Here is a 23,813-nt window from a genome sequence, read left to right as displayed (position 1 = left end):
CAATATGTTAGTTTGTTTTAATTTTGACAGAATGATAGTTAGTATGCGTTTCGTTAGTTTGAATTGTCCGAAACATGATAAAAAAAGAGTTTTCAATCACTTGAGAGGGTCGAATGTAGTCATACTTCAATCTGGGGCACAATCGAGTACTCGGAAAAAGCTAAAATAAATTTTGTTTTGTTGTTGACGTATATCTATATACTTAGAATATTTTTTAATGTCTAAATTATTTTCAATCCTTCACGAAATTCAAATTTGATTTATTCAAAATTTATTTTAGTTGCAAAGACCTCAACTATAATAAATCGAAACTGAAATTTTGGATAATTATGCATTTATCGTACAAACGAGTAACTTAGGAGAAAATATCAAAAGACCTTTTCTGTAGCTTGTGAAATTTTCCTGGTATTGGCAACGGATTTTTTATTCAATATAATATGCGGTAAATTCACTTAACAAATTTCCTTTTTGCCAAACGTTATTTCTTCCTCCAATTGATTCCACGAATTTTCAATTTTAATTCATTCCTATTCATTTTTTTTCACTTTTAATCCTCATATTTTCGACCCCTTCCGAAAAACAGTTTCTCAAAATTTCGAATAGTCTCGGGATAACCCGTCAGGCCCCAGTCCCACCTACGTTATACCCTCGAAAGTCTTCTTCACATCCCCGGATGTTACAAGTTTAATCCGAACAGGGATTAGTACCTTCGGTGATAAGAATTTTCATTAAAAATGGAAGTATGCACTTGTCACATTAATGTCTTCGTGAAATAACTATGAAAACGATGGGGTGTAAGAGGGGTTGGGGGTGAGGGGTCAGTTTATCACTTACATATTTCAAGATTGCTTCTGATCCTGGAGAGGACGGTCTTTGTGGTTGAGGGTTTGGATTATATATAGTGGGACATTTTCTCATTTCGAAAAAACTTGGAATTACTGGTAACGTGCATGACTTTGAAATATTGCAAACTGTATTGATGTAGAAGAGTAAATGTTGGTGAGATTTATTGACATTTAGGTAATGGAATATCGTGGGCGAGTAGAATTATTGGTTCTTTCTTGGTAGCTTGCGATATTTAATATAGTGTGTGATTATGACGTCGTAAATTTGATTGCTTTGCTCTGACCGTTGCGCTATTGAAGGGGAAAGGGGCGGAGGGGAAGAGGGGGATGATGGGTTGTAACGATGCTTTGATGGTGATAAATTCGTATTGGGTAGCTTCATGGAGGGTCTTGATCAAATCGGGGCTCTTGCGTCATTTCTAGAAACTGATGACTGAGATTGGGGTTTTTACAGGGTGGGGTAAACTATCGACAGTCGGATTTATCAATGATTTTTGTAAATAAAGGGCAGCAGTGACGCACTTTATCGATTGCTCCAGGGACTACCAGATGATAACGTCTCTTATCACGATATGAGGTGATAGACTGTTTAAATTTGATAAGTGTTAAGGGGCAAGGGAACTTACCATGAGAGCAGAACTTAGATTCCAAGGTCATTTGTCGTAAGGGGATAGTTTTAGAAAATTCAAATTCTGACCGCATAGGCAGTTCATCGGGGATTTTTGATTGTTCGGCGAAGACAAAACTGTGGTGGCATTGAAGTATCCTATTTTATCATTGCATGGGTGAGATTTATGAAGCGATGTGATACTTGTGTGGGGTAGAATTATGGTGAGCTGCTGGTGATAAGTTATCGACGGGTGATGTAGATGATTTCTGTGGGTACATTTTTTTTATAAAATTTATCTTACCAATCGTTGATTAATTACCGAGCAACAACGAGTTCAAATTCGACATAAGTTTTTAAGGCACTTCTACAATATGAGGTGAATAATTCGGGCGCAATGCGATGAGAGAATTCACGGTGATTTTAAGTATTGGAACTCCGCGCTTGATCAAACGGTTCTAACGTTGAAGAGCTCGAAAATCAAAAAATAAAAAATGGAAGAACTTCATAAAAATGAAATAAATAAGTAAAATTGATCACGTCAGTAGCGAACTGGTAAACTGTAATGAGTAAAAATTGAAATTTTCCATAATTGCGAGTTTATCCCCGAAATGAGAGATTTTAGGAAAAGACGTCAGAAGACCGTTTTGTAGAATACTTTCGTCAGCTACAAAAAAGATCTCTCATTTATGAGATAAATTCATAATTATCACATATTTCGACTAAAATACTATTGCTACTAAAACAAATGCCAAATAAATATAGATGAAATCTTGTAAATGATTGGAAACAATTTAGCCATTAAAAAACATTTTAAGTAAATTAATGTACATCAGCAAACAAAACAAAATTTCTTTTTCATTTTTTTGTAGTATCCCATTGTGCCCCCAACATTGGTATATTGAAGGGAGACGAATAATTTTATTCTTCGCCTGAAGAGCGACTTCATGAGCAAAACAATAAAAATTATTACAAAACTACTGAAATTTGAATACGTCTCCGAAATATCCTATCCAATAATGGGATATGTAGGTAAAAAATATCGATAAACAAAAAACCAGACAAAATCCATATCTATGACGCAATTTATTATATAATTACAGTATTTTCTTTGACTAATCATATGATGATATATGATAACTAATTTTTAACCATAGTGTACCTAATAGTTTTAACATTAACTATGTACGATTGATATGATTTTATTTATACACCCTCGACGCTTGTTATCGCCTAAATAATAATCGTGTTACTTCTGTCACAATTTTCATTAAATTTTTATCGAAAAAATTTCAATTCGATAATTTTGGCATCGAGTTCACTTTACTCTCGACTATTCCTGCAATACCGCATATTTACGATTAATACTATTACTCATCGATGCATTATTACACTTGTTAAGTACAAAATATTAAAACATTATAGATTTTTTATTTTGTCCGTAATGGTGTTTCCACGTCTCTTAAGGAACTTTAAACCGTGCATTTCGTTTTAATTCATCAAATGTTCGCGAACTGTCATTCTTTGATGAGTCGATCATCCCCTCGTAACCCTAGAATATATAACATTGATTTGTTTAAATTTTATTGTAAATATTCAGTCCAAGATTTCAATGCTTTTTATATTTTTTTAACAATTCAAATTCGTCTGCGAGTGTTAATATTTTTCACTTATCATTAGTAGTCATCCATGAAAATTGTCTTGAATACAGAACATCTTATAATCGAATCTCTCTCTAGTCATTCAAAGTCATGCGACAGTCATGTTCGTTGATTACGGATTATCATATAGCGAGAGATAATTTTCATTTATCTGGATAACTAGAATTTGGTACATGTCTTAGAGTAATAATTCATCTCGATTACTCGATACCTAGGATTACCAGTTTATTTATTTACAAGAGGAGATAGGACGGTGGCAACGGCACATTTTTTTTCTATCAAATAAATAATATTTGGTGAGAACTTTTTCTAAATTTCAATCATAATTAATTATCTAAAAAATTGACAGAATATCAATTACGGAATTAATCATCGTCTGTTACTCAAGGAATAATTCACTCGATTTATAAAATAATGAACGGTTGATTTTCCATTGTCTCTTCGATATTCTGTCAATATTTCCATATGTTCAGTTGAAATGATAAACAAAATGTTCTCATAAAGCTATAAAAAAGTCATTAAAATTTTGTTCAGCCCCCTGTGCCCCGTAAATCGACAGGAAAAACTAAGTAAATGAAAAAATAAATAAAATAATAATTTCAATGTCTGTATGCATTTTATTATAACATAATGGAAGTTGAAATATAATGAAAAATAATATAATCTATTGTAAACGTTAAATCATGAATTGATTTTATAGTGCATCAACAATTTTTTTGAATTATCGGATAGGGGTGGGGGATATTATGTACTAAATCTACTGGAATGTAATTTCATATGCGGTTATCGTGTCTCAATTAAATATTAAATTCTCGGGCTATGAACAAAAAGATTTCTCATATTTCCACTAAAAAAAATAATTCACTTTTTTTTCTCTCAAAGAAGGCTGTCAATTCTTACAAAACATTTTACTACACTTGGTCCACAAATCTGGAATTTCACATTAAATAGAATGTCAACAAAATGACGGAAAAATGGAAATGCAAATTGTCACTAATAACTCGATTGAAAAGAAGAAAAGAACAAACGCAACACTTGTGGAAAGCCCCATTTACAATGTACAATAAACAATAGCCAAATTGAATTATCAATAATTGTTAATGAAAAAGATAAACAACATCAATTATTATCGATGAATACACGAGTGAATTTTTTCAATATCTCGTACTCAATTGAAAATGACCGGACTATTTACAATACATTGGTTTACATATTTATATCGTAAATATGCATATCTATATTTATATATATAGAACTTATATATATATACATATAGAACTGAACAGTCGATACATGTTTAATACTTTATGATATCATTCCCGTAATTATATACATTTATTTATAAATACAATAACGTCACTTGCGACGTTAATACGAGAATTGTTGATTCTCTTTTTGCTAAAGCGCCCTATCAACACCAGAATTACAAAAAATGGATTGTCCTATAATACTTCGTACTGTCACACGTGTACGATTAAATCTCGTGATTAAATCGGTGGTACACAATCGATACTCTCGAGAAAATACATTCAGCAATAAAAGCATCACTGAGTGCATTTTCCCTGAAATAATTAGTGATTAATAGGCTGTAAGAATAAATAATCATAAATAGAAATATTACATGTGAATTTGTTCTCTAATCAACGAGATTAATCGTTTCACGTACCTACGATTAGTTACACCCATCCACTTTCTCATTCTTCAATCAATAAGTATCGATAGGGGCCATCCCTAAATAATAGTTTGTTCCTTGAACCAAATTTCTCCCTTCAAATTGTCAGCATCTCCGGATTTTTTAGATTCATTCAATCCAAACAACAGTAATAATAATTAACTACAACTCTTTGTCTAGTTATGTACATCGATCGTTACTTTTTTTTCGTTGTGAAAAAGAAAAAAGATAAATTCCCATGCTCTCCAGTACATGCACACCCAATCATCACGATTTTTTTTTCCTTTTCAAATTGTACATAAAAAATTATATAATCAATTGAAAATTGAATCGTCGAGAGGTTCTCTAAGATTTCTCAAACTCACACGTATACATTTTTCTTCACTTCCTCGGGTTGTGTTAATCACCAGTGACTCAGGGATATATTGCAGTATCAATAAACGATAATTGAATAGTCACGATTTGATACTGAATAATCACGATATTAAATGGAATGTTGACATCCCGACTACTGATAAAATTCGGGAAGATTGCACAAGCGTCGTTGATGCTGATTATGAAATTGATGGGGCAGTTGGGTCTGCGAACGGTGATGATGATGGTAGAGTGCAGCATTGTTGTCATGCTGAGTGACAGGTTGATGTCACTCGTGAGATTTGCTGTTTAAGGTGTGATAGTTACTACCAGCTGAGGCTACAAGGGCCAGGGGAATTGGTGAGCCGAGGGGAGTCGGGTGGGAGTGGCCCATACCCGAGGAGTGAGTTGTCAGAGCCAGGGGACTCCCCGACATGGAACTCGCCAGGGATGCAAATACTGAGGGCGCTGGGGAGGCCATTGTCGGACTGCCCATCGCTGCTGTTGGTGGGTTGATTCGTTTTTCTTTTTGTCGCCTGTTGAATAAAAAAAGAGTTGAGATTTTCGTGTCGATACTTCGATGTTTACTATTTGTAGTTTACACAATGAATATTTTTAGGAATATAGAATATTTGTAGAAATAAAATTTTGATATTCATGAAGAAAGAAGAAAAGCATTTGAATGAAATTTTTTTAAATGCTGCATTCTAATATATTCGATTTTCAAAGGTAAAATCGATAGAAAATTGATTTTCCCATGTTTTTATTATTTACTGTGAATAAATGAAACAACATAAAAATAGATTAAATTGAACCAATTAATCTATTTACAGTGGATAATAGACTCGTGGGAAAATCAGTTTCTTCGCAATATTATTATTGAATATCAAATATACTTGATTTAAGCAATTTTTTTAACCCAAATATTTTTTTAGGAAACTGCAATTTCAATCGGTCATAATTGCATTGATAATTGCCGCACTGATAATTTCATAGTAAATAATTCATAAAAACGTTGAAATTTTCAGGACAATGAATTGATATTTGAGTTGATCCATTTCATCGTCTGACTATTGAATCGCTAACTTGAAGGAAGATATTGTTGATATATTTACCTATTGCAAAACCACACTCTCACGACTTCTTTCTCCATCGCCAGGCTGTCAGCAAGTATCGTAATTTCCTCAGAAGTTGGTTTTGGATTCTGCATGAATGCTTTTTCAAGTGCAACACGAACACTAGTTTCTATTGACGTGCGCTTTTTTCGTCGTCTACCAATGGCTTCCGGTGTTGTCAAAGGATTCGTGAGTGAGTTGGGATTGTTCAGAGAATTGTCAGCGTCCTCCAGCCATTTTTGCAGAAGTGGCTTCAATTTACACATATTTTTGAACGACAAATTGAGTGCCTCAAACCTGCAACAATTCACCACCATTTTAAAGGCCTTTCACAGGTTCACCATCAAGTACTTTCAGTCGCATTGAGCTCATACATTCACTGACGAAAGAATTCTGTTGATGTTATCGAATGAATTCAGTTGAATCTTTCCTTCTAATTCACGTTGAATGAACTACATATTGACGTGAAACAAATACATGTTTGTTTGAATCGACTACAAATGTTGTTAATCCGATAGAATAAAACAACATTTTCTCCCTCAGTTGGGCGAACAGAACAGTTGTGTTGATACAAGTGAATATTCAGAAATCGTTACTGACTCTTCAGAAGATGCAACACGCCATCAAGTTCGTGTTCACACTTTCAAGATCGTTGCCTACAATGATTTACCTTCACATATCTCAAAGACGTGAAGTTGATTAAACGTTGGTATTTTTTTTCATCGAAAAAAAGCGAATTTGAAAGGGAATCACAACCGATCGATCGGATGAATAACTCATAGGCCAATCCTGGGCATCTGTCAAGTTTAATGAGCATCATGATGTTCATTTTAGATTTTTTTTTGATGACATGGGAGGAAATAAAAATTCCGAAAAAATATCTATACTCGATATCAACTATACTGAGTTCATGGATAATTTTTATTTCAATCAATTTCGCTCTGATTGAGTACGAAAAAAGTTGAAATAATTTAATCGCTTAGAATCACCATTTTTACCCTCTAAAAATGTCATTTCATTGGTAAATCCAATGAACTTTTAATATTAAATTACTACGTTCTCCTTCATTCTGTTGTTACTTTTAGTTCAAAATGAAAGTTGAAACCTTCGTCATAACCCGAAATTCATTATTTATTCCTCATTAATCATAAAAGATCTATTCATTGTTCACGGCAACTAGCTATTCACTGACTGTTACCAAATTGTTCATTTCAATGAACAGACCACTGCTCAACTAGATAATTCGCTAACTATTAATTAAAATTAATTAATATTCAGTTCTTCTAATTCAATAACGCCAACCGTTGGTAACAATTACCACACCTCTTCAACATCAACCGAATTCTCCTGTCACTGATGTGTTTGGTAAATTCTCTCTCAAATAAATTGGCCCTCAATTGATAAATTCTTACCTTGAAATTGTCGTTTGCGAGAAATCATTGCCATATAATTTCCCCATTGCTAGACCCACATCACCCTGCGTGAAACCGAGTTTGATGCGCCTCTGTTTGAACGTCTTGGCAAACTGCTCCAACTCCTCAAGATCTGTTGTCTCCTCTGGCGATGGTTCCAATCTTGCTGTCGGTGGTTTTACCGCTGGTGGTGTACCAGGAGGGGGTGGTGATCTCTGCGGGGGTACATTTCTTCCCACGAGACCACCGCCGCCCTGCAGTGCCTGCTGCTTCTGTAGAGCCTGAAGTTGCTGGGCTGCCTGAGCCACAGCTTGCTGTACCTGAGGCATTGAAAGATGACATTCGTAAATAAAAATAATCAGTCAATCTGCATAAAAAATATTCACAGAAGAAATATAGTTGAATCGAGTATATTTTATACTTAATTAAAATATATTCGATAGTTGATCTCAGTGTACCCGATTTTGCATGAAAAGGATTTTCCCACGGATCTATTATCGATTGGAAATAGATTGAATAGTTCAGAAAGGTTTATCTTCAACATGTGCAATTAATGTTTTAAAAATTACCGCAAGATGGCTGTACTGTATTTGAATCGCTGATGACCAGAGGGATCATAAACGCTCGTTACGTCGTACGCCCCTGATATTGTTTTGAATGTCTCCATCGCAGGATAACATCGTTAATCTTTAGCTTGTTTGATGGATCAGTGAATTTGGTGGAATAGTTAGTAATAGTTGGTTATAGAATAGTTAGTAATTGACGGAGCAAAGTTCTTTGGGAGATGCCAAAGGTAAAGTGAATGGACAATGAGTCGGCAAACACGAAAACAAAAAATATACTCATTTATTAAAATTATGACACAGGGAGCCATTTCTGAAAATCCTACACGGTAAACCCTTTCACTCATATTTTATTTGAAATTTTTATAAGATGTTGAGTGCACATATTGATGATAAACGTTTTTGCGTTGCCTGAGCTATTGATAATGGATAATAAAATGGTGGGAAAATTAATTTCTTATCGATGTTGCCATTGCAAATTAGATATACTAGGATCATGTCTAAAATATACGTGATATAAATAGGATAATAAATTTATGTTAAATATTTTTTCCGTGTCTAGTCGCAAGCAAGCTCAAATGATATTGATGATTATTGGTCATCCAGGTGATTTTAGCATGCGATGAATAATTAATGTAATGAGTGACAAGGCAATTGTCCTCCTCAGAGAACTGATAAAGATAATTTAGGTACTCTACACAATTGTTTAGAATTGTTTATCAACTATCTATTGTCAAAATTAAAAAAAAAAATCAAAGCGTATTTCTACTGTTTGCGGACTGTTTGAGGATTTCAGTCGAATTGTAGTAATCAAAGCTAAAGTGCAGTCTCTAATGTCGTTTTTATAAACCATTATTTCCGCAGAAAAAATGTTTTCAATTTTAACATAGCATCTGGGGCATATATTGATATCATAATAAATTTGAAAGCTCTAGAGAAAATCGAAAAGAATCTAGATCGTTTGCTGAGAGAAGTTCTCAAAATATTTCTGTCTCCAATATTTTTGTTTATTATTTTCAAAGTTCATTTAAGCTCAAAGTGACTATATTTTTTTTTCAAAATACTCTTTATCCACAAAACGCAGATTGAAATTTCGAAATGACAAATGAAAAAAAAATTGTGTTTGAATTTCTGGAAATGTGTTTGATACAATAAAAATTGAATTGAAAAATAACTTAAAATTTTAAAAACCAACTACTTCTTCAAAATACTTCCAAATAAGGCGCCATTTCTTTTGAAAATTTACTGCTCTGTATCATCAAAAATGACAGTATGTTAAGGAAGAAACTAGACAATTTCAAGCTGGTGATTCTAGAAGATATTGCTCTGAGAGTAAAAACAGCTACGGTACTTATAAACAAAAGGACAAAACTTGTACACGAAACATGACGCACTTCACCACTCGCTGAAGGTGACATCATTAACAAAAAGTATTGTTCCCATACGCGTGCGAAGGGATGTTTTAACTCGTGGGATTAGCCGCCTTCGGCTTCACCTCAGGCCCCAACTTCTCACTCATTCTCGCCCCGTCGCACTCGTATCAAAATATACTAATATAGGCTTTTTCTACCAATCAAAATTATTCATTCATACTCGCAACAAGTCCATTTGCTTTCGGAATTTCAAGAGCTTAAAGGATTGAGATTATTCAGCTATGGATAATGACGGTCGAGGAACTAATGAGTCTCTGCACAATATAATTTTAAAGTGATCGGCCAGAAAAATTTCTATAGCGGTACTGAAAAATTTATCAGGTAAAACGTAAATTTTCCCCTCAACTTCGGTGGAAATTTCAAAACTCATTCCACGAAATTTCACTTTAGCAACAAACAAAAACTTGACGACTTCACGAACAACTGACATTTTTTCCATCACCTGAACAGTAATTTTTACATAAATATTCCCCTTCGTTGGACATTTATCTCCAATTTTCGCTTCTCACCAAATTGATCTCATTATTCAATCCGTCCTCATTAAAACAATTCTTTCATTACAAAATTTACCCAATTTTCTCGTAATGAATAAACGTCCTCCACTCCCCCAATCCTCCCCAAAACCACCCCAAAAAGCTCAGAACTCCACTCACACCATAAACCTCTCCAGCCACCACAAAATTCACCACCAATACCCAACCACCCGTCACCAAGTCCAACCCAAATAACCCACAACAATCACTCAACACCGAGCAGGTTTAATAATACCTGCATGGACTGTGAGCGCGGATGACTCGATCTCTGGGCGTAGCCACCGCTCTGCAACAGCCCCTGCAAGAGTATTCCTTAATACACGATAACATTAACAATTTGCCATACAACTAAGTTGAACAATATCATTTGCGCGTGTCGAGGAGAGCCACGTGAACAGGTAAAAAAAAATCCCCTCAGCGTAAAAGGGGTTGAGTCGACTGGAGGAATTAAGTATCTGTTCCGGAAGACGCCCCACATCAAGGATTACTCACAAATCCCTTTCCCTTTTTCCCTTTCGTTCGCGTGCTCAGGGCTGTGCAGGTTGCACAAAACCCTCGATCCTCCGGTTTTTTTAAACTACAGCTTGAGAAGGTCGTGTGTCGCTTTATGCAATTGAGACTGAGAATAATGGATGAAGGGTTTACAAGGAAAACTATGAACATCTTTCAATCGTTGCCACGTGTGATGTAACAAAGAGAATTTTTCGTGGCAAGGTGGTTCCGCTTTAAAATGCAATGTACACTGTGGCTTTTCAAAAGTGACGAAGGGACAGAATCTCAATAAAGTCTTAGATTAATAGGGGTCTCTTTATCGTGTCTCAATATAATTGTTATTTTTGGATACAACGAGTGGGGGAAAATGTTGATGTTGAGTGAAAAGCTTTCAATGGCAATCAGAGTGAGTCGTCGGAGAATTCTTTTTTGATGTAATCTAGGATCTTTGAATCAGATAAGACTCTTTGAAGCTCGACACTTGGGCTCTCCCTTCGTCTGAGTTAATCTTTCTGAGTATCCGGAGGGAAAGATATTTTTGAGGGAACAACTCCATCGCAATGAGATCGAACGTACCTGATTCTGAAGGAAGAACTGCGCCTGTGCAGGTAGCTGACCGGCGCCTGGATTTGCCGATTGAAACATTGCTATTTGTTGGAGATGCTGTTGGAGCGATTGCTGCTGCTGTTGGAGTGTTGATGCCAGAGCCTGAATTTCCTGAGAGCTCAGGGCACCCAGGGAGCCGTGCATGAGAAGCTGTTGACCGACTAGTTGGGCAGCTAGGGCTGCTTGAGAATTACTTGTGTTGCCAACATGACTCCCGGTCAACTGACTGCTGACACCTGAACTGGGGGATGAGGCACTGCCGCTTGTTCCACTGCTGCTGTTTCGCTGTGAAACATCGGTAACCTGGAGAATGAATTTGGTAGTGAAGTTAAATGGTTGGAATTCGGTAGTGAAGTGGTGCCGGGTGAGATTAAATTGTAGAAAGTCGTTGTGAGGTGTTTGGAAGTTGTCGAGAGGACATTCGGGGGAGTTAACTCTGGGTTGGGATGAGAAACTGATCGGATTGTGGTCAGGTTTTGTGAAGTTTTGATCTGGTGCAGTTGATCCTGATCAGAATCTGATGGAGTAAAGATGATCGCAGTCGGAGGTTACGCAGCCTCAAATCAGTCTGATCTGAATTTGGTCATACTCTCGTGTCTTTAGGCAGAAGTCAGAGATTCGGGAAAGTATGATCTAAATCATACTGACTACACTTTTCAAAAAATATATTTTGGAATTGTCACGGCAACGCATAGTATTACACAGTTTTTATTCAGTCTAATTAACTTTTCATGGGAAATATATTTAGAAATGAGAAGTTGAATTGTTACGATAAAATTGGTCTATGAAAATGTTTAAAATACTAAACAAATGTTCTTTATAAATATGTGGGTCGATATTATTTGATCGTCGTAACACAAGTGGGAATCGACGCTGTGATTTACTGTGATGGTCTGACTCTGATTTGATTGGAAGCTGATGTGGAATTGATTCACGGATCAGTCGTTCATATCAAAAGTGAATATGGACATTTTGAATAGACTCGGGTCTACCAAGCATCATCCGAACTGGAACAAATGATTTCATCGAATCCAAATAAATCTGATCTGATCAAATTCTCCTGAAAAACCCGTTACACAATCAATCACAACCTGATCCACTAATTTCATCACTCTTTGAAAGTCAGGTCTGATTTACCCCGACTTTGATCTGAACAGGACTTGAATTCCCCCTCCGGTACCTCCACATCTAATGAATTCACCAGAAACTACAGAAATCCTCCACAAATTCTCCGTAAAACCCATTTTATCTCGCAGATATCTCCAACATAATCAACACCACTTCGCTACAGAATCATTTTTAATTTAAACTCACCAGGTTGAGGGCCCCTCGTTCCGAATCCATCGAGTCGTGATCCAGGATGGCTTCATGACCATCCTGGCCATCGCTGGCGATACTCCGATCATCTCCACTGAGCTCGGGACCGTCCACATCCCCATGTAGATCAGCATCTGGAGCACAAATTAATAAAAAAATGATTTCTCCATTTCAACAGAGTAAAATACACCAGATAAATCAGCACTTTTCAATCGTACAATTGTTATTGTTCTGGGCCCTATATTTATTCGGGTGATAACGGGTTGGAGTGCTGGTGGGTGTGCTGGTAGCATGTAGTCGCATATCCGCGAAGATCATCCTCGGGTCTTCTATGAAGACCATCTTTATGTCACTGCACACCGACCCGTCACTTTTCGCCTTCGTCACATGTGTACGTCTCTCGAGAGCCAGCACGAAGATTTTTTATAAATTCACCACAATAATTAACCTGCCACTTTATCATTAAAAATATTAATCCTACATTGTTCTGACGAATTTATTGGTCATAATGAATCGATTCAGTTCATTTGTATTCACGAAATAAATGGACAAATGGATCAATGTCAAATCATTGATAACGCACGAGGGAACTTTGATAAAAAAAAATTGATTAAGAATTTTTAATTAAATTAGATGATTATTTTCAGAACCACTCGCGGCCTCATACTCCGGCGGAGTATTTCCACTGAATGAATTCCCGTGACGCAACAAAAATCCCCCCGAGCCAGCAGCAACTTGTGGGCCCAAGGGTGGCCTGAGCTATCCCCACCACAATTCAACTGTGTGCCAGCACTATTGGAGCATCATTGAATAGCCTGAACGCTGATTGGTGGAATATAATACCCTTTTACTCGAGCGAATTGCTCCACCTCTCCCCTTCTAACTCCAAACAACCCTTCGTACATTCATCATCGTATCTTGTGACGGCCTCCCTCGCACAACCCCTTCGACGCATTTTTCTCGTTTTCATCTTGTCTATCCCCACCCCATGGGTGCATAATTTTTTTGGGTAAATTGTAATGCGACCCTCCAATAATCGTTCGGAACTGATTTAACAAACGTTTTTTTTCGGTCGGTTTTCTCCTTTAGCGAGTTCAGAAATCTAACGGTTTTCAAAATGTTATTATCGACTTTTGCTGCAACCGAAATTCGCTTTTAGCGAGAAGATGTATAGTATGGTATGTCATGTGATGGATATAGGATTATACTATTGTATATATCATAGTATATACCATATGATATGCCAGATTACCATGTCGGGTAATTTAATGAATATACGTTAATTAAATGAATAGTTGGACAAAATTATTGAAATGGGACGAATAGTTTTCTAAATGAAGACTGTAGTTTTATACAAAAAATTAATTTTCTTCGCAAATACTGATTTGATTGGAAATATGTGAAGAGATAAGTTCTTCTATTATTTGAGCATTTCAAAGAGGGAGAAAAGTTAATAGGGAAATTATTAAAATATAAGATATTTTACCATAAGAATATGGCACGTGATTTTAGTGCTTGACGTTCATATATTTAAGCATTTTTTGAAATATTGACAGGAGCAATTTATTTCGAAACGGTTATATAAATCTTGAAAAAGATTACCCTTCCGAACAGCTAAAAATCCTAAAATTTCACTCACATCCGGACGCAGCCTGGAATTTCCTAAAAATATCATATTACCCCATGCCATGATATTCCAAGTAATTTCCATCCAATAATGGAGAATGGAAAAATCGAACGATCATAAAACTTCCAGTCGCAACACAAAGAGGAATATTCAATAAAAATAACTCATCTCCGTAATTCCTGAGCGAAATGTGATTTCAAAATTTTTTCGTAATTCTTAAGTATTTTTTTACCGAGTCTTCCGTAATTTTTACCTAAATTTTCCGTAAAAATTACGATACCGTCACCCAATTTTTCCTAATCACTTCCGCACCCGTTACACCCGTTACCGAACAGAAATATCCAATAAAAATTCCGTATCTATTCCCCATTCAGGAGCGAAATTCAACTATAAAAAATTTTCCACAACTGTCCCACAAGTTTTCCCAAACGAGTCATAATTTTCCTCCAAATCATCCGAAAAAAATAACGCTATTATGGTTTAAAATTCCCCAGTCGATTTCCTGATCCTCCAGACACCTGGGACTTCCCTAATTTTCACTAAACATTCCTCTCCGCGCAAGCGACCAGGAATTCCCTAATTTCCATCAAACATCCCCCTCCGCGAACTAAAACCCAATCAACCACGTGAAGCTGAACACCACCGGAATGACAATATAATAAATTATCCTCCCCATAAAAATTCCCAAAATTCAAAATTGAATACGATTATATTCCGCCAGCCCCTCGAGCTCCTCTATCCCAAAAAAATCCTCACAAAAAAATCTCCTAAAAAAAACGTTTCTACGGTTCACCGTGATCGCTTCCCATCTTCCCAAAATCCGGTAAAAAAATGTACGGGAAGCGTTTACACAAAAGTATAGGACAGGTAGAGATCGGCGTGACTAGAGGAGGGGGACCTTATGTGAAAGAAAAGAAAAAAAAAATACCCCGAAGACGCTATTTTTCAATAAAACCAGGGCCAACGTCCGTTTTTATCCACTCTGATTTGCCATCTTTCTTGCTTCTTACCTGTCCCGTAGATTGCCCTCCCTCTCCCCCTTCCCCCAACCCCCTCCCTCATCCACCAAAGTAAAAAAACGGCTAGTGGAGCAGGTAGGAATGCATCCTTGGAAGATTGAGAGACGCGAGGTTTGTGTGAATTGTTGGAATTGCAATAAAATTCGGTTATTGAAAAGGTTTCACCCCTCCAACGGCTTCTTTCACCCCAAAAATTTGCATCATCCACCTTCCCGAAGGGGATGAATTTTTTTTTTGGAAAAATCAGACGTTTTATCCGTGAGAAAGTGGGACCCAAAGGGGAGACTATTTTGGGGTGATTTCTGGTGTTTTTCAACTCTGAATAGTGGAGTAACGATTTTTTTTAGAATTTCGGGTACACCCTTTTTTTGAAGAAAGAAATGCGAAGGATTGTTCATGAAGGTGCAAAAAGGTGTCTCGATGTAGGTGAACTTTGGATTGTATTTGTTTGTAAGTTTGGTTAGGCTGTCCCAGGTGGCTACAGATGTACCACCCCAAGTGGCAGCGATAAGGTGTTTAACCGTCATTTCATTCTTTTTCGACATTTTTTTAGTTCCAGAGTGATCAGGAGTCGCTTACGGGGCTACCTGTGGATGAATGACGGGAGGAAAAAAAAGTGTTCCGTTGAAAACGGGGAAATTGACGACAGCGACGGCGGTAACTTCGGGGCTCGAAGCCTTTCCATCATGTGATTTTTTTGGTAAAGTGGTTTGTAACAGTTTTCAAAGGATTTCGATCGGATTTTAGGGGTTGATTGATAACGCAGGTTTAGGATAGTCCATTTTGTCTAATTTTGGTTCAGTGATTGGGAGCGATTGCGGAGGGGCGTTGGGTAAGAAGAGGGGGTAGTTGCTCCGAAAGAGTGACACGATTTCAGTCTTCACGCGATTTTATCCGATTTTCGGGAGATAGTGGAATCGGAGAAATTGTGGCTTGCATTTGGAAGAGTTTCGTGATTTCATGGTTTCCAGGAATTGATATTTATAAACTCATGAACATGCATCGGTGGCATTTCTAATCATTTTCTTTCTTTATTGAAAAAATACCGATTGCAAAGACCATTTTCTTTAAATAGTTCAGTTCATAATTCAGTTGGTCTTCGATGCTGCGAATTTGACAGTCACAGTGACAGTGACAGTCACCACGGTTATGACGAATTTATGACATACTTTCAAGGTAAACCGGCAAATCGAACTTCAGAACAAAAAAAATTGAGTGTTGGGGGAATTTCGAACCGAAAACTCAATTTTTCATGAGTGAGATGGCATGCGACGGCTGCCAACTGTTTTCGATACCATATGATTTCAGCCGATTTCAAATGATTTCACATAATTTCAGATCTAATTACCTGAAATCGACGAAATCTCATGATTTCAAACATTTCAGTTGATTTCATGTGACTCCATAGGATTTCATTCGATTTATGAAATCATTTCATGAATGAAATTCAATTTAAATCATTGCATTGAATGAACTTCGAAGAAATCATTTCATCGAATGGAATTTAATGAAATCATTTCATTGAATGAATTTCGATGAAATCATTTCATGGAATGAAATGCAAAGAAATCATTTCATTGAATCCTTCTACCACGAGTTCACCAATGAATAGCCCCTCGGGAATTCTACTCAGTGAAACTGATCAGAACTATTTTTCATGAATCCACCCCCAAGTTCGATCTGTTTTGTAATAGAGAATCACGCAATATTCTCGAGGTATTGATGTTCCCATTTAACATTTGCACGAGTGACACGGTAACGTGCGGGAACTATCCATCACCCACGCGTTCCGAGGGACAGCCAGTTATTCCCCAGTCTGGGGGGAAAGAACCGGTAGGAGACAGCTGGGGCAACGTTTACGTTATTCCGAGGTGTTTGGGCGATAGAGCCCCCCCGACTATTCTCAAGACCTGACCCCTATGCAATTGGTGAATTCAATGTCCATAGGGACACTTGGGGTCGGCACGCGAGCAATCAGTGTCAGGTGATGGCGAAATAATCACAATGACACCTGAGATTTTGACTCAGCTCTTCACGAACCTGTTGAATATTTTTTACTGAAGGAATTTGTTGGGTGAAATTATCAGTTCGTTATCAGGTCGCCACGATAATTGTTAATTTTTCCATGGAAGGTCATATGATAATTTAGAAAATATCATGGGGGCCTTATGCATTAGAGGAGAAAATGGAATTGTTTTTAGAAAATTTTATTGTTTGTTAAGAAAACGTGAAAATCGGTTTGAGCTAGACTTTTGAAAATGGAAGACATCTGTTGGAGTAATCATTTTGTTCTTGGAATGAGTTTAGTGACTTCGTTTGAATAAATAAAGTGGATTAAGTGGCAATTTTACACTCATTAAATTTTCGAAGGGTCAAGTCGACACAAATTTTTTTCGTTGATCAAGGGAAAGGACAAGAAGGATTCATCAAATCTAATTCTCTATATGGACGAGGACCGTCGGGCTTTTTACCAAAATCTAACCACTGATGATCGCCCTCCAACTGACCCAAACATTTTCCCTCTGATGATGATTCAATAAACGCAGATTCCGGTGATAAACATTCAAATCCAATCGCTTATCGTTCGTATCTCGAAACGAATCTCCTTGCAACAGTCAAACAACTTGTGTATCCTTATTTTATCACTGTAATTTCCCCTAGTTCATGTCCTCATGTGAAGATATCACTATACCATTTGTTCATGATGATAGAAATTTCATAAAAATTCTCCATCAATTAATTCTTGAATTACGATGAGTTTCATGTCGACAGGTGGTTTAACTCGACGTAACTCTATTAAAGTTGAAAATCACGAGCCCTAAATTGACTTGACCCTTTGATTGTGTACACATTTACGAGCTGAGTAGATAAAATCAAATAAACAATCGCCGGTACCAAGAGAACCTCGTTATGCAGTAAAATCATTCCACATGTCCGCAAAACTGCCGCTGATTCCAAATAAATTCCGAACAGATCAGTTCCAATTACTTCCCACCGTTTCCTCTAAAATTAATCAACTTAAAACCTTCTACCGCTTCACTATTGAGCCCCTATGAATTTCCAAAATTTCAATACATCTCCCGCCCCAAAAAAAAATAAAGAAAAACCAATCATTTAATCCCACGAATCCCTTCGTCATAATCTACATAAAATAACGATTTACCCACCGAAGACTCGGCAAGTCACCACGAAGACCCCAAAATCGGTACCCACAGTGCTATAACGATCCACAACAAAGAGAAATCGTTATTTCCACGCTGAATCCCCAATTTTGCGGTTACCATCCCCGTCGGGTTTTGCTCCAAAACTCCTCTGCACCCGCCCCCAAAAATATCTCTCCTCTTCATCCCTCACCCACCGAAATCTGCCCCCTCAATTTTCAACGCTCATGCCAAGGTCAATTCATAACGATCTTCCAATATATATCAAAGAGTTGCATCGACTTATCTCCTCGCCATCCCTTCCCTCGGAGACAGAACAGCTCCATTGTAAATATTTCTTGAGTCACACGCAAGATTCCACACAAAGACGCTGGATCGTATTAGACCCCAGCAACAGGGTATTTTTTTTTTCTCTCCTCGTGTATCACAACACGTTAAAATGCTTAAGCAGCATCTGCTTCTTCCCTGCGTCGCCATTCTTGGCTTCTCTTACGTAACGCAACAAAGAAATAAGGCCCAATAGGACAGGGGCAGACGGGGGGAGGGGGGTTACGGGGGAGGTTTGTGAACCTGGGGAAATACCACTGAGCATTTGTATTCGTCGCCCTGCCAAAAACGACTTACAATTTTATTAGGGCCTTACATCACTCGATTATTTCGTTTTCAGATTTTTTTTTCTCTCGGAGCATTCAATGGACGGTTATTCATGGAAAAATCTGAATTTTTCGGTGAAAGAAAATTTTAGGGCGATGGATTTGTATTATTTGGAATGGAATGGGAAAACGAAATTTATATTTTTGGATGAGGAGCAGACTGATGTCTGCAGTAATTTTTTTTGGCAGATTATTGGTTATTAAAGAGTTAGTTATTGATGAAATTAAGGGTAAGATGGCTGTTGTGGGACAGTCACTGGGTATTGGGTATTGGGTATTGGGTATTAATAGATGGAATATAATTACATGTTTTCGATCTGAGAATATTTCCTAAAGTCACATTCATGACATCTTCAGAAAACAATGTTGTGTTTGAAAAATCTCCTGAGGAATTTATTTGGGGGACCAGGCGGATCTTACAGAGATCTTCTTGGATAGTGAAGAATCCTGGAAGATCTTTGACTGATAAGGATTTTTCTACGCGCGAAGTTATCATCCTACGAAAAAAAATTAGTTCGTGGACGATCTTACACGAAATTTTCCGAAGAATATTCGCAAGATCCTCCTGGTGATAGAGAAAAATCATTCAAAAATCTTCGAAATGTCTTTCTAATAATTAAATAAACCTCTTTAGAAGATCTATGGAACACACTTTTTATTTAGAGATTTATTCTTTTTAATTGAACAAATTTGCAAACTAAAATTCCCAACATTGTAAAGAAGAAAAACATCGTCTTCCGACGATTTACCAAAAAATCGTTTTGGATCGCCAGAAAGATCTTCCCTCACCTTTACTAGTATGTTATTTCAGAATTTCTGAAAGATCGTCATTCGACAAAAATTTTCTGGGGAAAAAAACTAGGAAATTATACCAAACTCACACGTAACTTTTCCAAATCATCCCCTGATTTTATCTCATCGTCCATAAAGCTCAACAATACCACCCTTCAAATTTTCATATTCAATTTCCCAATCGATCACCGAACAGTCTATTTAATAATTTATCCTCCTCATCATTTCTCTTCTGCATTCCCACACCCAAATTCCCGATTTCCCTTCCTTTATTCTATGGAATTTTCAACCGAATAAATCCTCATTATTCCATTCCACTTTTGAATTATTATTGTTTGCGTAGGAAAATATTGATACAACGTCGCGGGAAAGAAGCTGATGCTGGAGTATTGTCTCCGAAAAGCAAAGCCGAATGCATCATCGGTGCACGATGACGGGGGAAGGGGGAAAAGGAGGGAGAGGAAGGGAGAAGAACTATCGAAAGAATGAAACAAGGGGGGAGGTGGAGGAAAGGATAGTAGCCAATAGAATAACAGTGTATCCTCGTATGTTTTCAACTATCGTAAAGAGTGGTCCCGTGCCAGAGCAGAAGGGTGAGAGAAGGGGTGTTTCACAAGGAGTGGTTATGCCTTTTTTCCGTAGTGTAGTATGGGGAGTCCAAAACCGTTAGGTTGGTCGCGTGCTACCAGTATGGGCACGTGGCCACTACACCTTTTTCCCCTCTTCATCCACACCGTTTAAACCATTCAGGTTGTCCGATGTAGTAGTTGTCTCCTGACTCCTCGGTCCCAACTATTCCGCGCGGAAAAATTTTTGTTGGTTGAAGATCATTCAGAAATCTTGGAAATAATCATGGAAAGATCTTCGGAAGGTATTCCGGATCCGGGTGATCCAGGAAGATTCTTCGGAAGATGATTTCGAGGATAATTTTTGTGTGAAGATATGTTCGGAAGAGGGTTTTTTAAAAATATTTTGCAAAGTCAAATTTATAATGTTTAGAAGACCAATATGGTCTTGTCAAACTCTTCCCCAGGATCTTCCTGGATCACCAGGGATATCTTCTGATGATCTTTCGATGATTCTTCTGGAAAATTCTGGAAGATCTTTAGTAGACAATAATTCTTCTACGCGGCGGCCCAAATGGTTCATTCGAAGATCTTCCGAGAACCATTTTTTTATGAAGATATGTTCCCTAGAGGTCTTTTTCAGAATATGTTCGAAAATCAAATGCACATCTTCAGAAAAAATTATTCTCCCCCGAAAATCTTGCAAACAATCGTTACGGATCATCCGCGATATCTTCCAACGATCGTTCCATAATTCTGAAGAATTCTAAAAGATCTTTGGCAGACAGCAAGTTTTTTTCCGCGGGATGTCATGAAGATCAAACAAAAGATTCGATTTTTTTCTCTGTCGCTTTTTTGGATAATGGATTATACCCGTGTGTTTAGTCACACACGGCATCATTAAGTGATAGATACCGATACGCAGATAGAACAATCATCGGGAGGGTGGTGGTTAGTGGCAGATGCACTAGGGCTTTGGAGAACAGTTAGAAAATATACAGTTATAGGGTAACGTGTAAGCCGTATGCTGTTGGAGTGGCTCCAGCACGTCGCCATTAATGAAACTTATAAAACGGAGCCTGCGGGGGGCACGTGTTCCAACTAAATACATAAATAAGTATAGGTTTACGGTGGAAAATGGACGCAAGGTAACTGCTGCAGTTTCTGATCAGTTAAGCCCGTTGGTGGGAATGAAAGGCGGATTAAAAAAAAAGGCCGATCAAATCCGATGGCAACTTCTTTCAACTTGAACTGTGAATATTTATTAATAATTATCGATAAATTTAGTTGAGTGGAACATTAAATTATCGATTGAATCGCAGTTCTAAAGAATTCAATTTTAAGGCAATTTCTGATCGACGTTTTACGCGTGGAGGAGTTTCCGATCACGATGTGAGGCAGTTTCTAATCATGAAAATATGGGGTTTAATTTATTTCTCGTGCAATACTCCTAAAACACATGAAAAAACGGTTTTTCAAAATTACAAATATTTCCCGGGCACCCCATCGTGCCCCAGTCTCCCCTAGTGCAGTATCGCCCCTGAACATTCCCAAATTCAAGGTCTCCCAAATAAAGTTGAAGAGTCGGTTAGAATAAGATCGCAATTTCCCCCGTTATCGTGAATATAGGATAAGGAAATGAGACTATGCATATAAAAGAGGGTGTTTTTCCGCACAGGGGGTAGTCCCGTAGGCACGTTGAATCCATTTGGAATTGGCACTCCCTAGCTTCACGACTGACGGTGATGTATGGCACAAGGTGAGTATGCTGACCACGGGATATAACCTGAATCGACAATTCCAGAGTTCCAGTGACTCAGGACATTCCTGCATAATTCAATTTTATCGTAAAAGAATTATTAACGATGTTAATTTCCTGAAGAACATCAATAGAATAATCATTACCGAGATAATTGTTTTAAATTTCCGCTGCATCCGGTCATCTTATCTCAGAAATCCATGATCAATTTCCAGTGATATTAGATAACGCGTGGGATGACTCTGATCTTCGATGATTTTGTCGAGAGAAAAATTCAGTTGAAATTACCGCACCGTTTGGGGATAGAGTTTGGCAAGTGGTTAGTGACAATCATTTCACCGTTCGAGTAAAATTAATCATCATTGTTAATCAGTAATTAATTGATTATTAATTAATGTATGTGAATTGAAAATTAATTAATTAATATTCTTAATAAATAAAAAATCTGTCTCTCGATTGGATTTCAGGATTAATATTATTAACCAATTAATAGTATCTGATATTAATTAATGCTATTAATTAATTATTCACAAATTAATTTACTGAGTGAAACGGTCATTTTCCCCCAATGGCGAAAACAGGTCGATTACCAAACGCTACGGTAATTTCTAATGATTTTTTCTCTCCGTGTGCGCAGGCTCGTATCGTCCAAGTAACCATTTTGATTTGATTGAATCATCTCACTGTCTCATCTCACTTCACACCACTCTCTCACTCATCGGGCCGAGAGCTCCCGCCTATCTACGAGGCAACTACTTCCACCACTATTCTTTCATGATAAAATTAAAATGCCACTTAACACTCCGTTGGTCGTGCTATAACCGTCGCACCGCCCAATTTACGGTTTTTTAATTTGTGCGGTATAGTAACGCCTCACCAGAATTTTTAGAAAATTTGATGCCTTATTTTGAAGGACGAGGCTGCGATATTAATGAAACTGTCCACTGAAATTATGGTGGAAAATTGAATAGTAGAACTTCATATAAGAGAGGAAATTTAATCGTAAGGATGATTTCTCTACTTTACCGTCGTGGTAATTCTTTCCAGTTGGAGTAAGAGAAATTACAATTGATTAGAAATATAGAAATATTATTTAGAAATATATAGAATTAATTACAGTTAATTATGCACATTCTCACGATTTTACATGACCCACCCGAATGGGGGAGATCTTCCGAAGATGTTTCGGCGATTTTTCTCCCGAATTCTTGAAGATCGTCGGTAGATAATAATTTTTTTGCGCGGGATGTCCCTCACTATCAGAATATTTTCGTTCCCACTGATCAATGACATCGCATTTTCTGGTCAACGGTCGTAAGAAAGAATCGATTCTTCAAATTTTCTCCTATCTCCATATTTCATTCGGCATACGAAGTGACTTTCGCATCGAATTCTTCAACATTATTTGAATATCCACATATTAACATTCGTCTGGCGTAGCTCAGAGCAGTGATTGTCAAGTTGGTAATCCAGTCACGTGGCCGGCACGTCATACGACGTCAAACCCACCCCACACCCCATGCAAGTCTGCTCCTTCAGCCCCCGGTGCTTCACGAGAAACTCTTCATCCACATCTGACCAAGAAGGTTTGCTCACAATTTTACATTTCATCTTTATGCTGTACTA

General features: G+C 37.3%; 1 protein-coding gene across 3 annotated transcripts in view; it reads right to left on the bottom strand.

The window, feature by feature from the left end:
• Positions 1 to 2,524: 2,524 nt before the first annotated feature.
• Positions 2,525 to 23,813, bottom strand: part of LOC135161107 (POU domain, class 2, transcription factor 1-like) — a 123,906-nt gene continuing 102,617 nt past the window's right edge. Inside the window, exons 5-10 of one of the 3 annotated variants that reach the window (XM_064118399.1) lie at positions 12,608 to 12,744; positions 11,264 to 11,578; positions 10,431 to 10,493; positions 7,667 to 7,986; positions 6,255 to 6,551; positions 2,525 to 5,675 (exon numbers count right to left, since the gene is read on the bottom strand). In XM_064118399.1, the coding sequence (XP_063974469.1) occupies positions 5,429 to 5,675; positions 6,255 to 6,551; positions 7,667 to 7,986; positions 10,431 to 10,493; positions 11,264 to 11,578; positions 12,608 to 12,744 (1,379 nt within the window). In that variant the 3' untranslated portion in view covers positions 2,525 to 5,428. Of the gene's footprint in view, positions 5,676 to 6,254; positions 6,552 to 7,666; positions 7,987 to 10,430; positions 10,494 to 11,263; positions 11,597 to 12,607; positions 12,745 to 23,813 lie in introns of all 3 variants that reach the window. The other 2 variants (XM_064118398.1, XM_064118400.1) reach the window with 2 other exon arrangements.

The sequence above is a fragment of the Diachasmimorpha longicaudata genome, chromosome 4, assembly GCF_034640455.1.
Source record: "Diachasmimorpha longicaudata isolate KC_UGA_2023 chromosome 4, iyDiaLong2, whole genome shotgun sequence".
Taxonomy (NCBI): Eukaryota; Metazoa; Arthropoda; class Insecta; order Hymenoptera; family Braconidae; genus Diachasmimorpha; species Diachasmimorpha longicaudata.
This window is presented reverse-complemented; position numbering and strand designations above follow the sequence as displayed.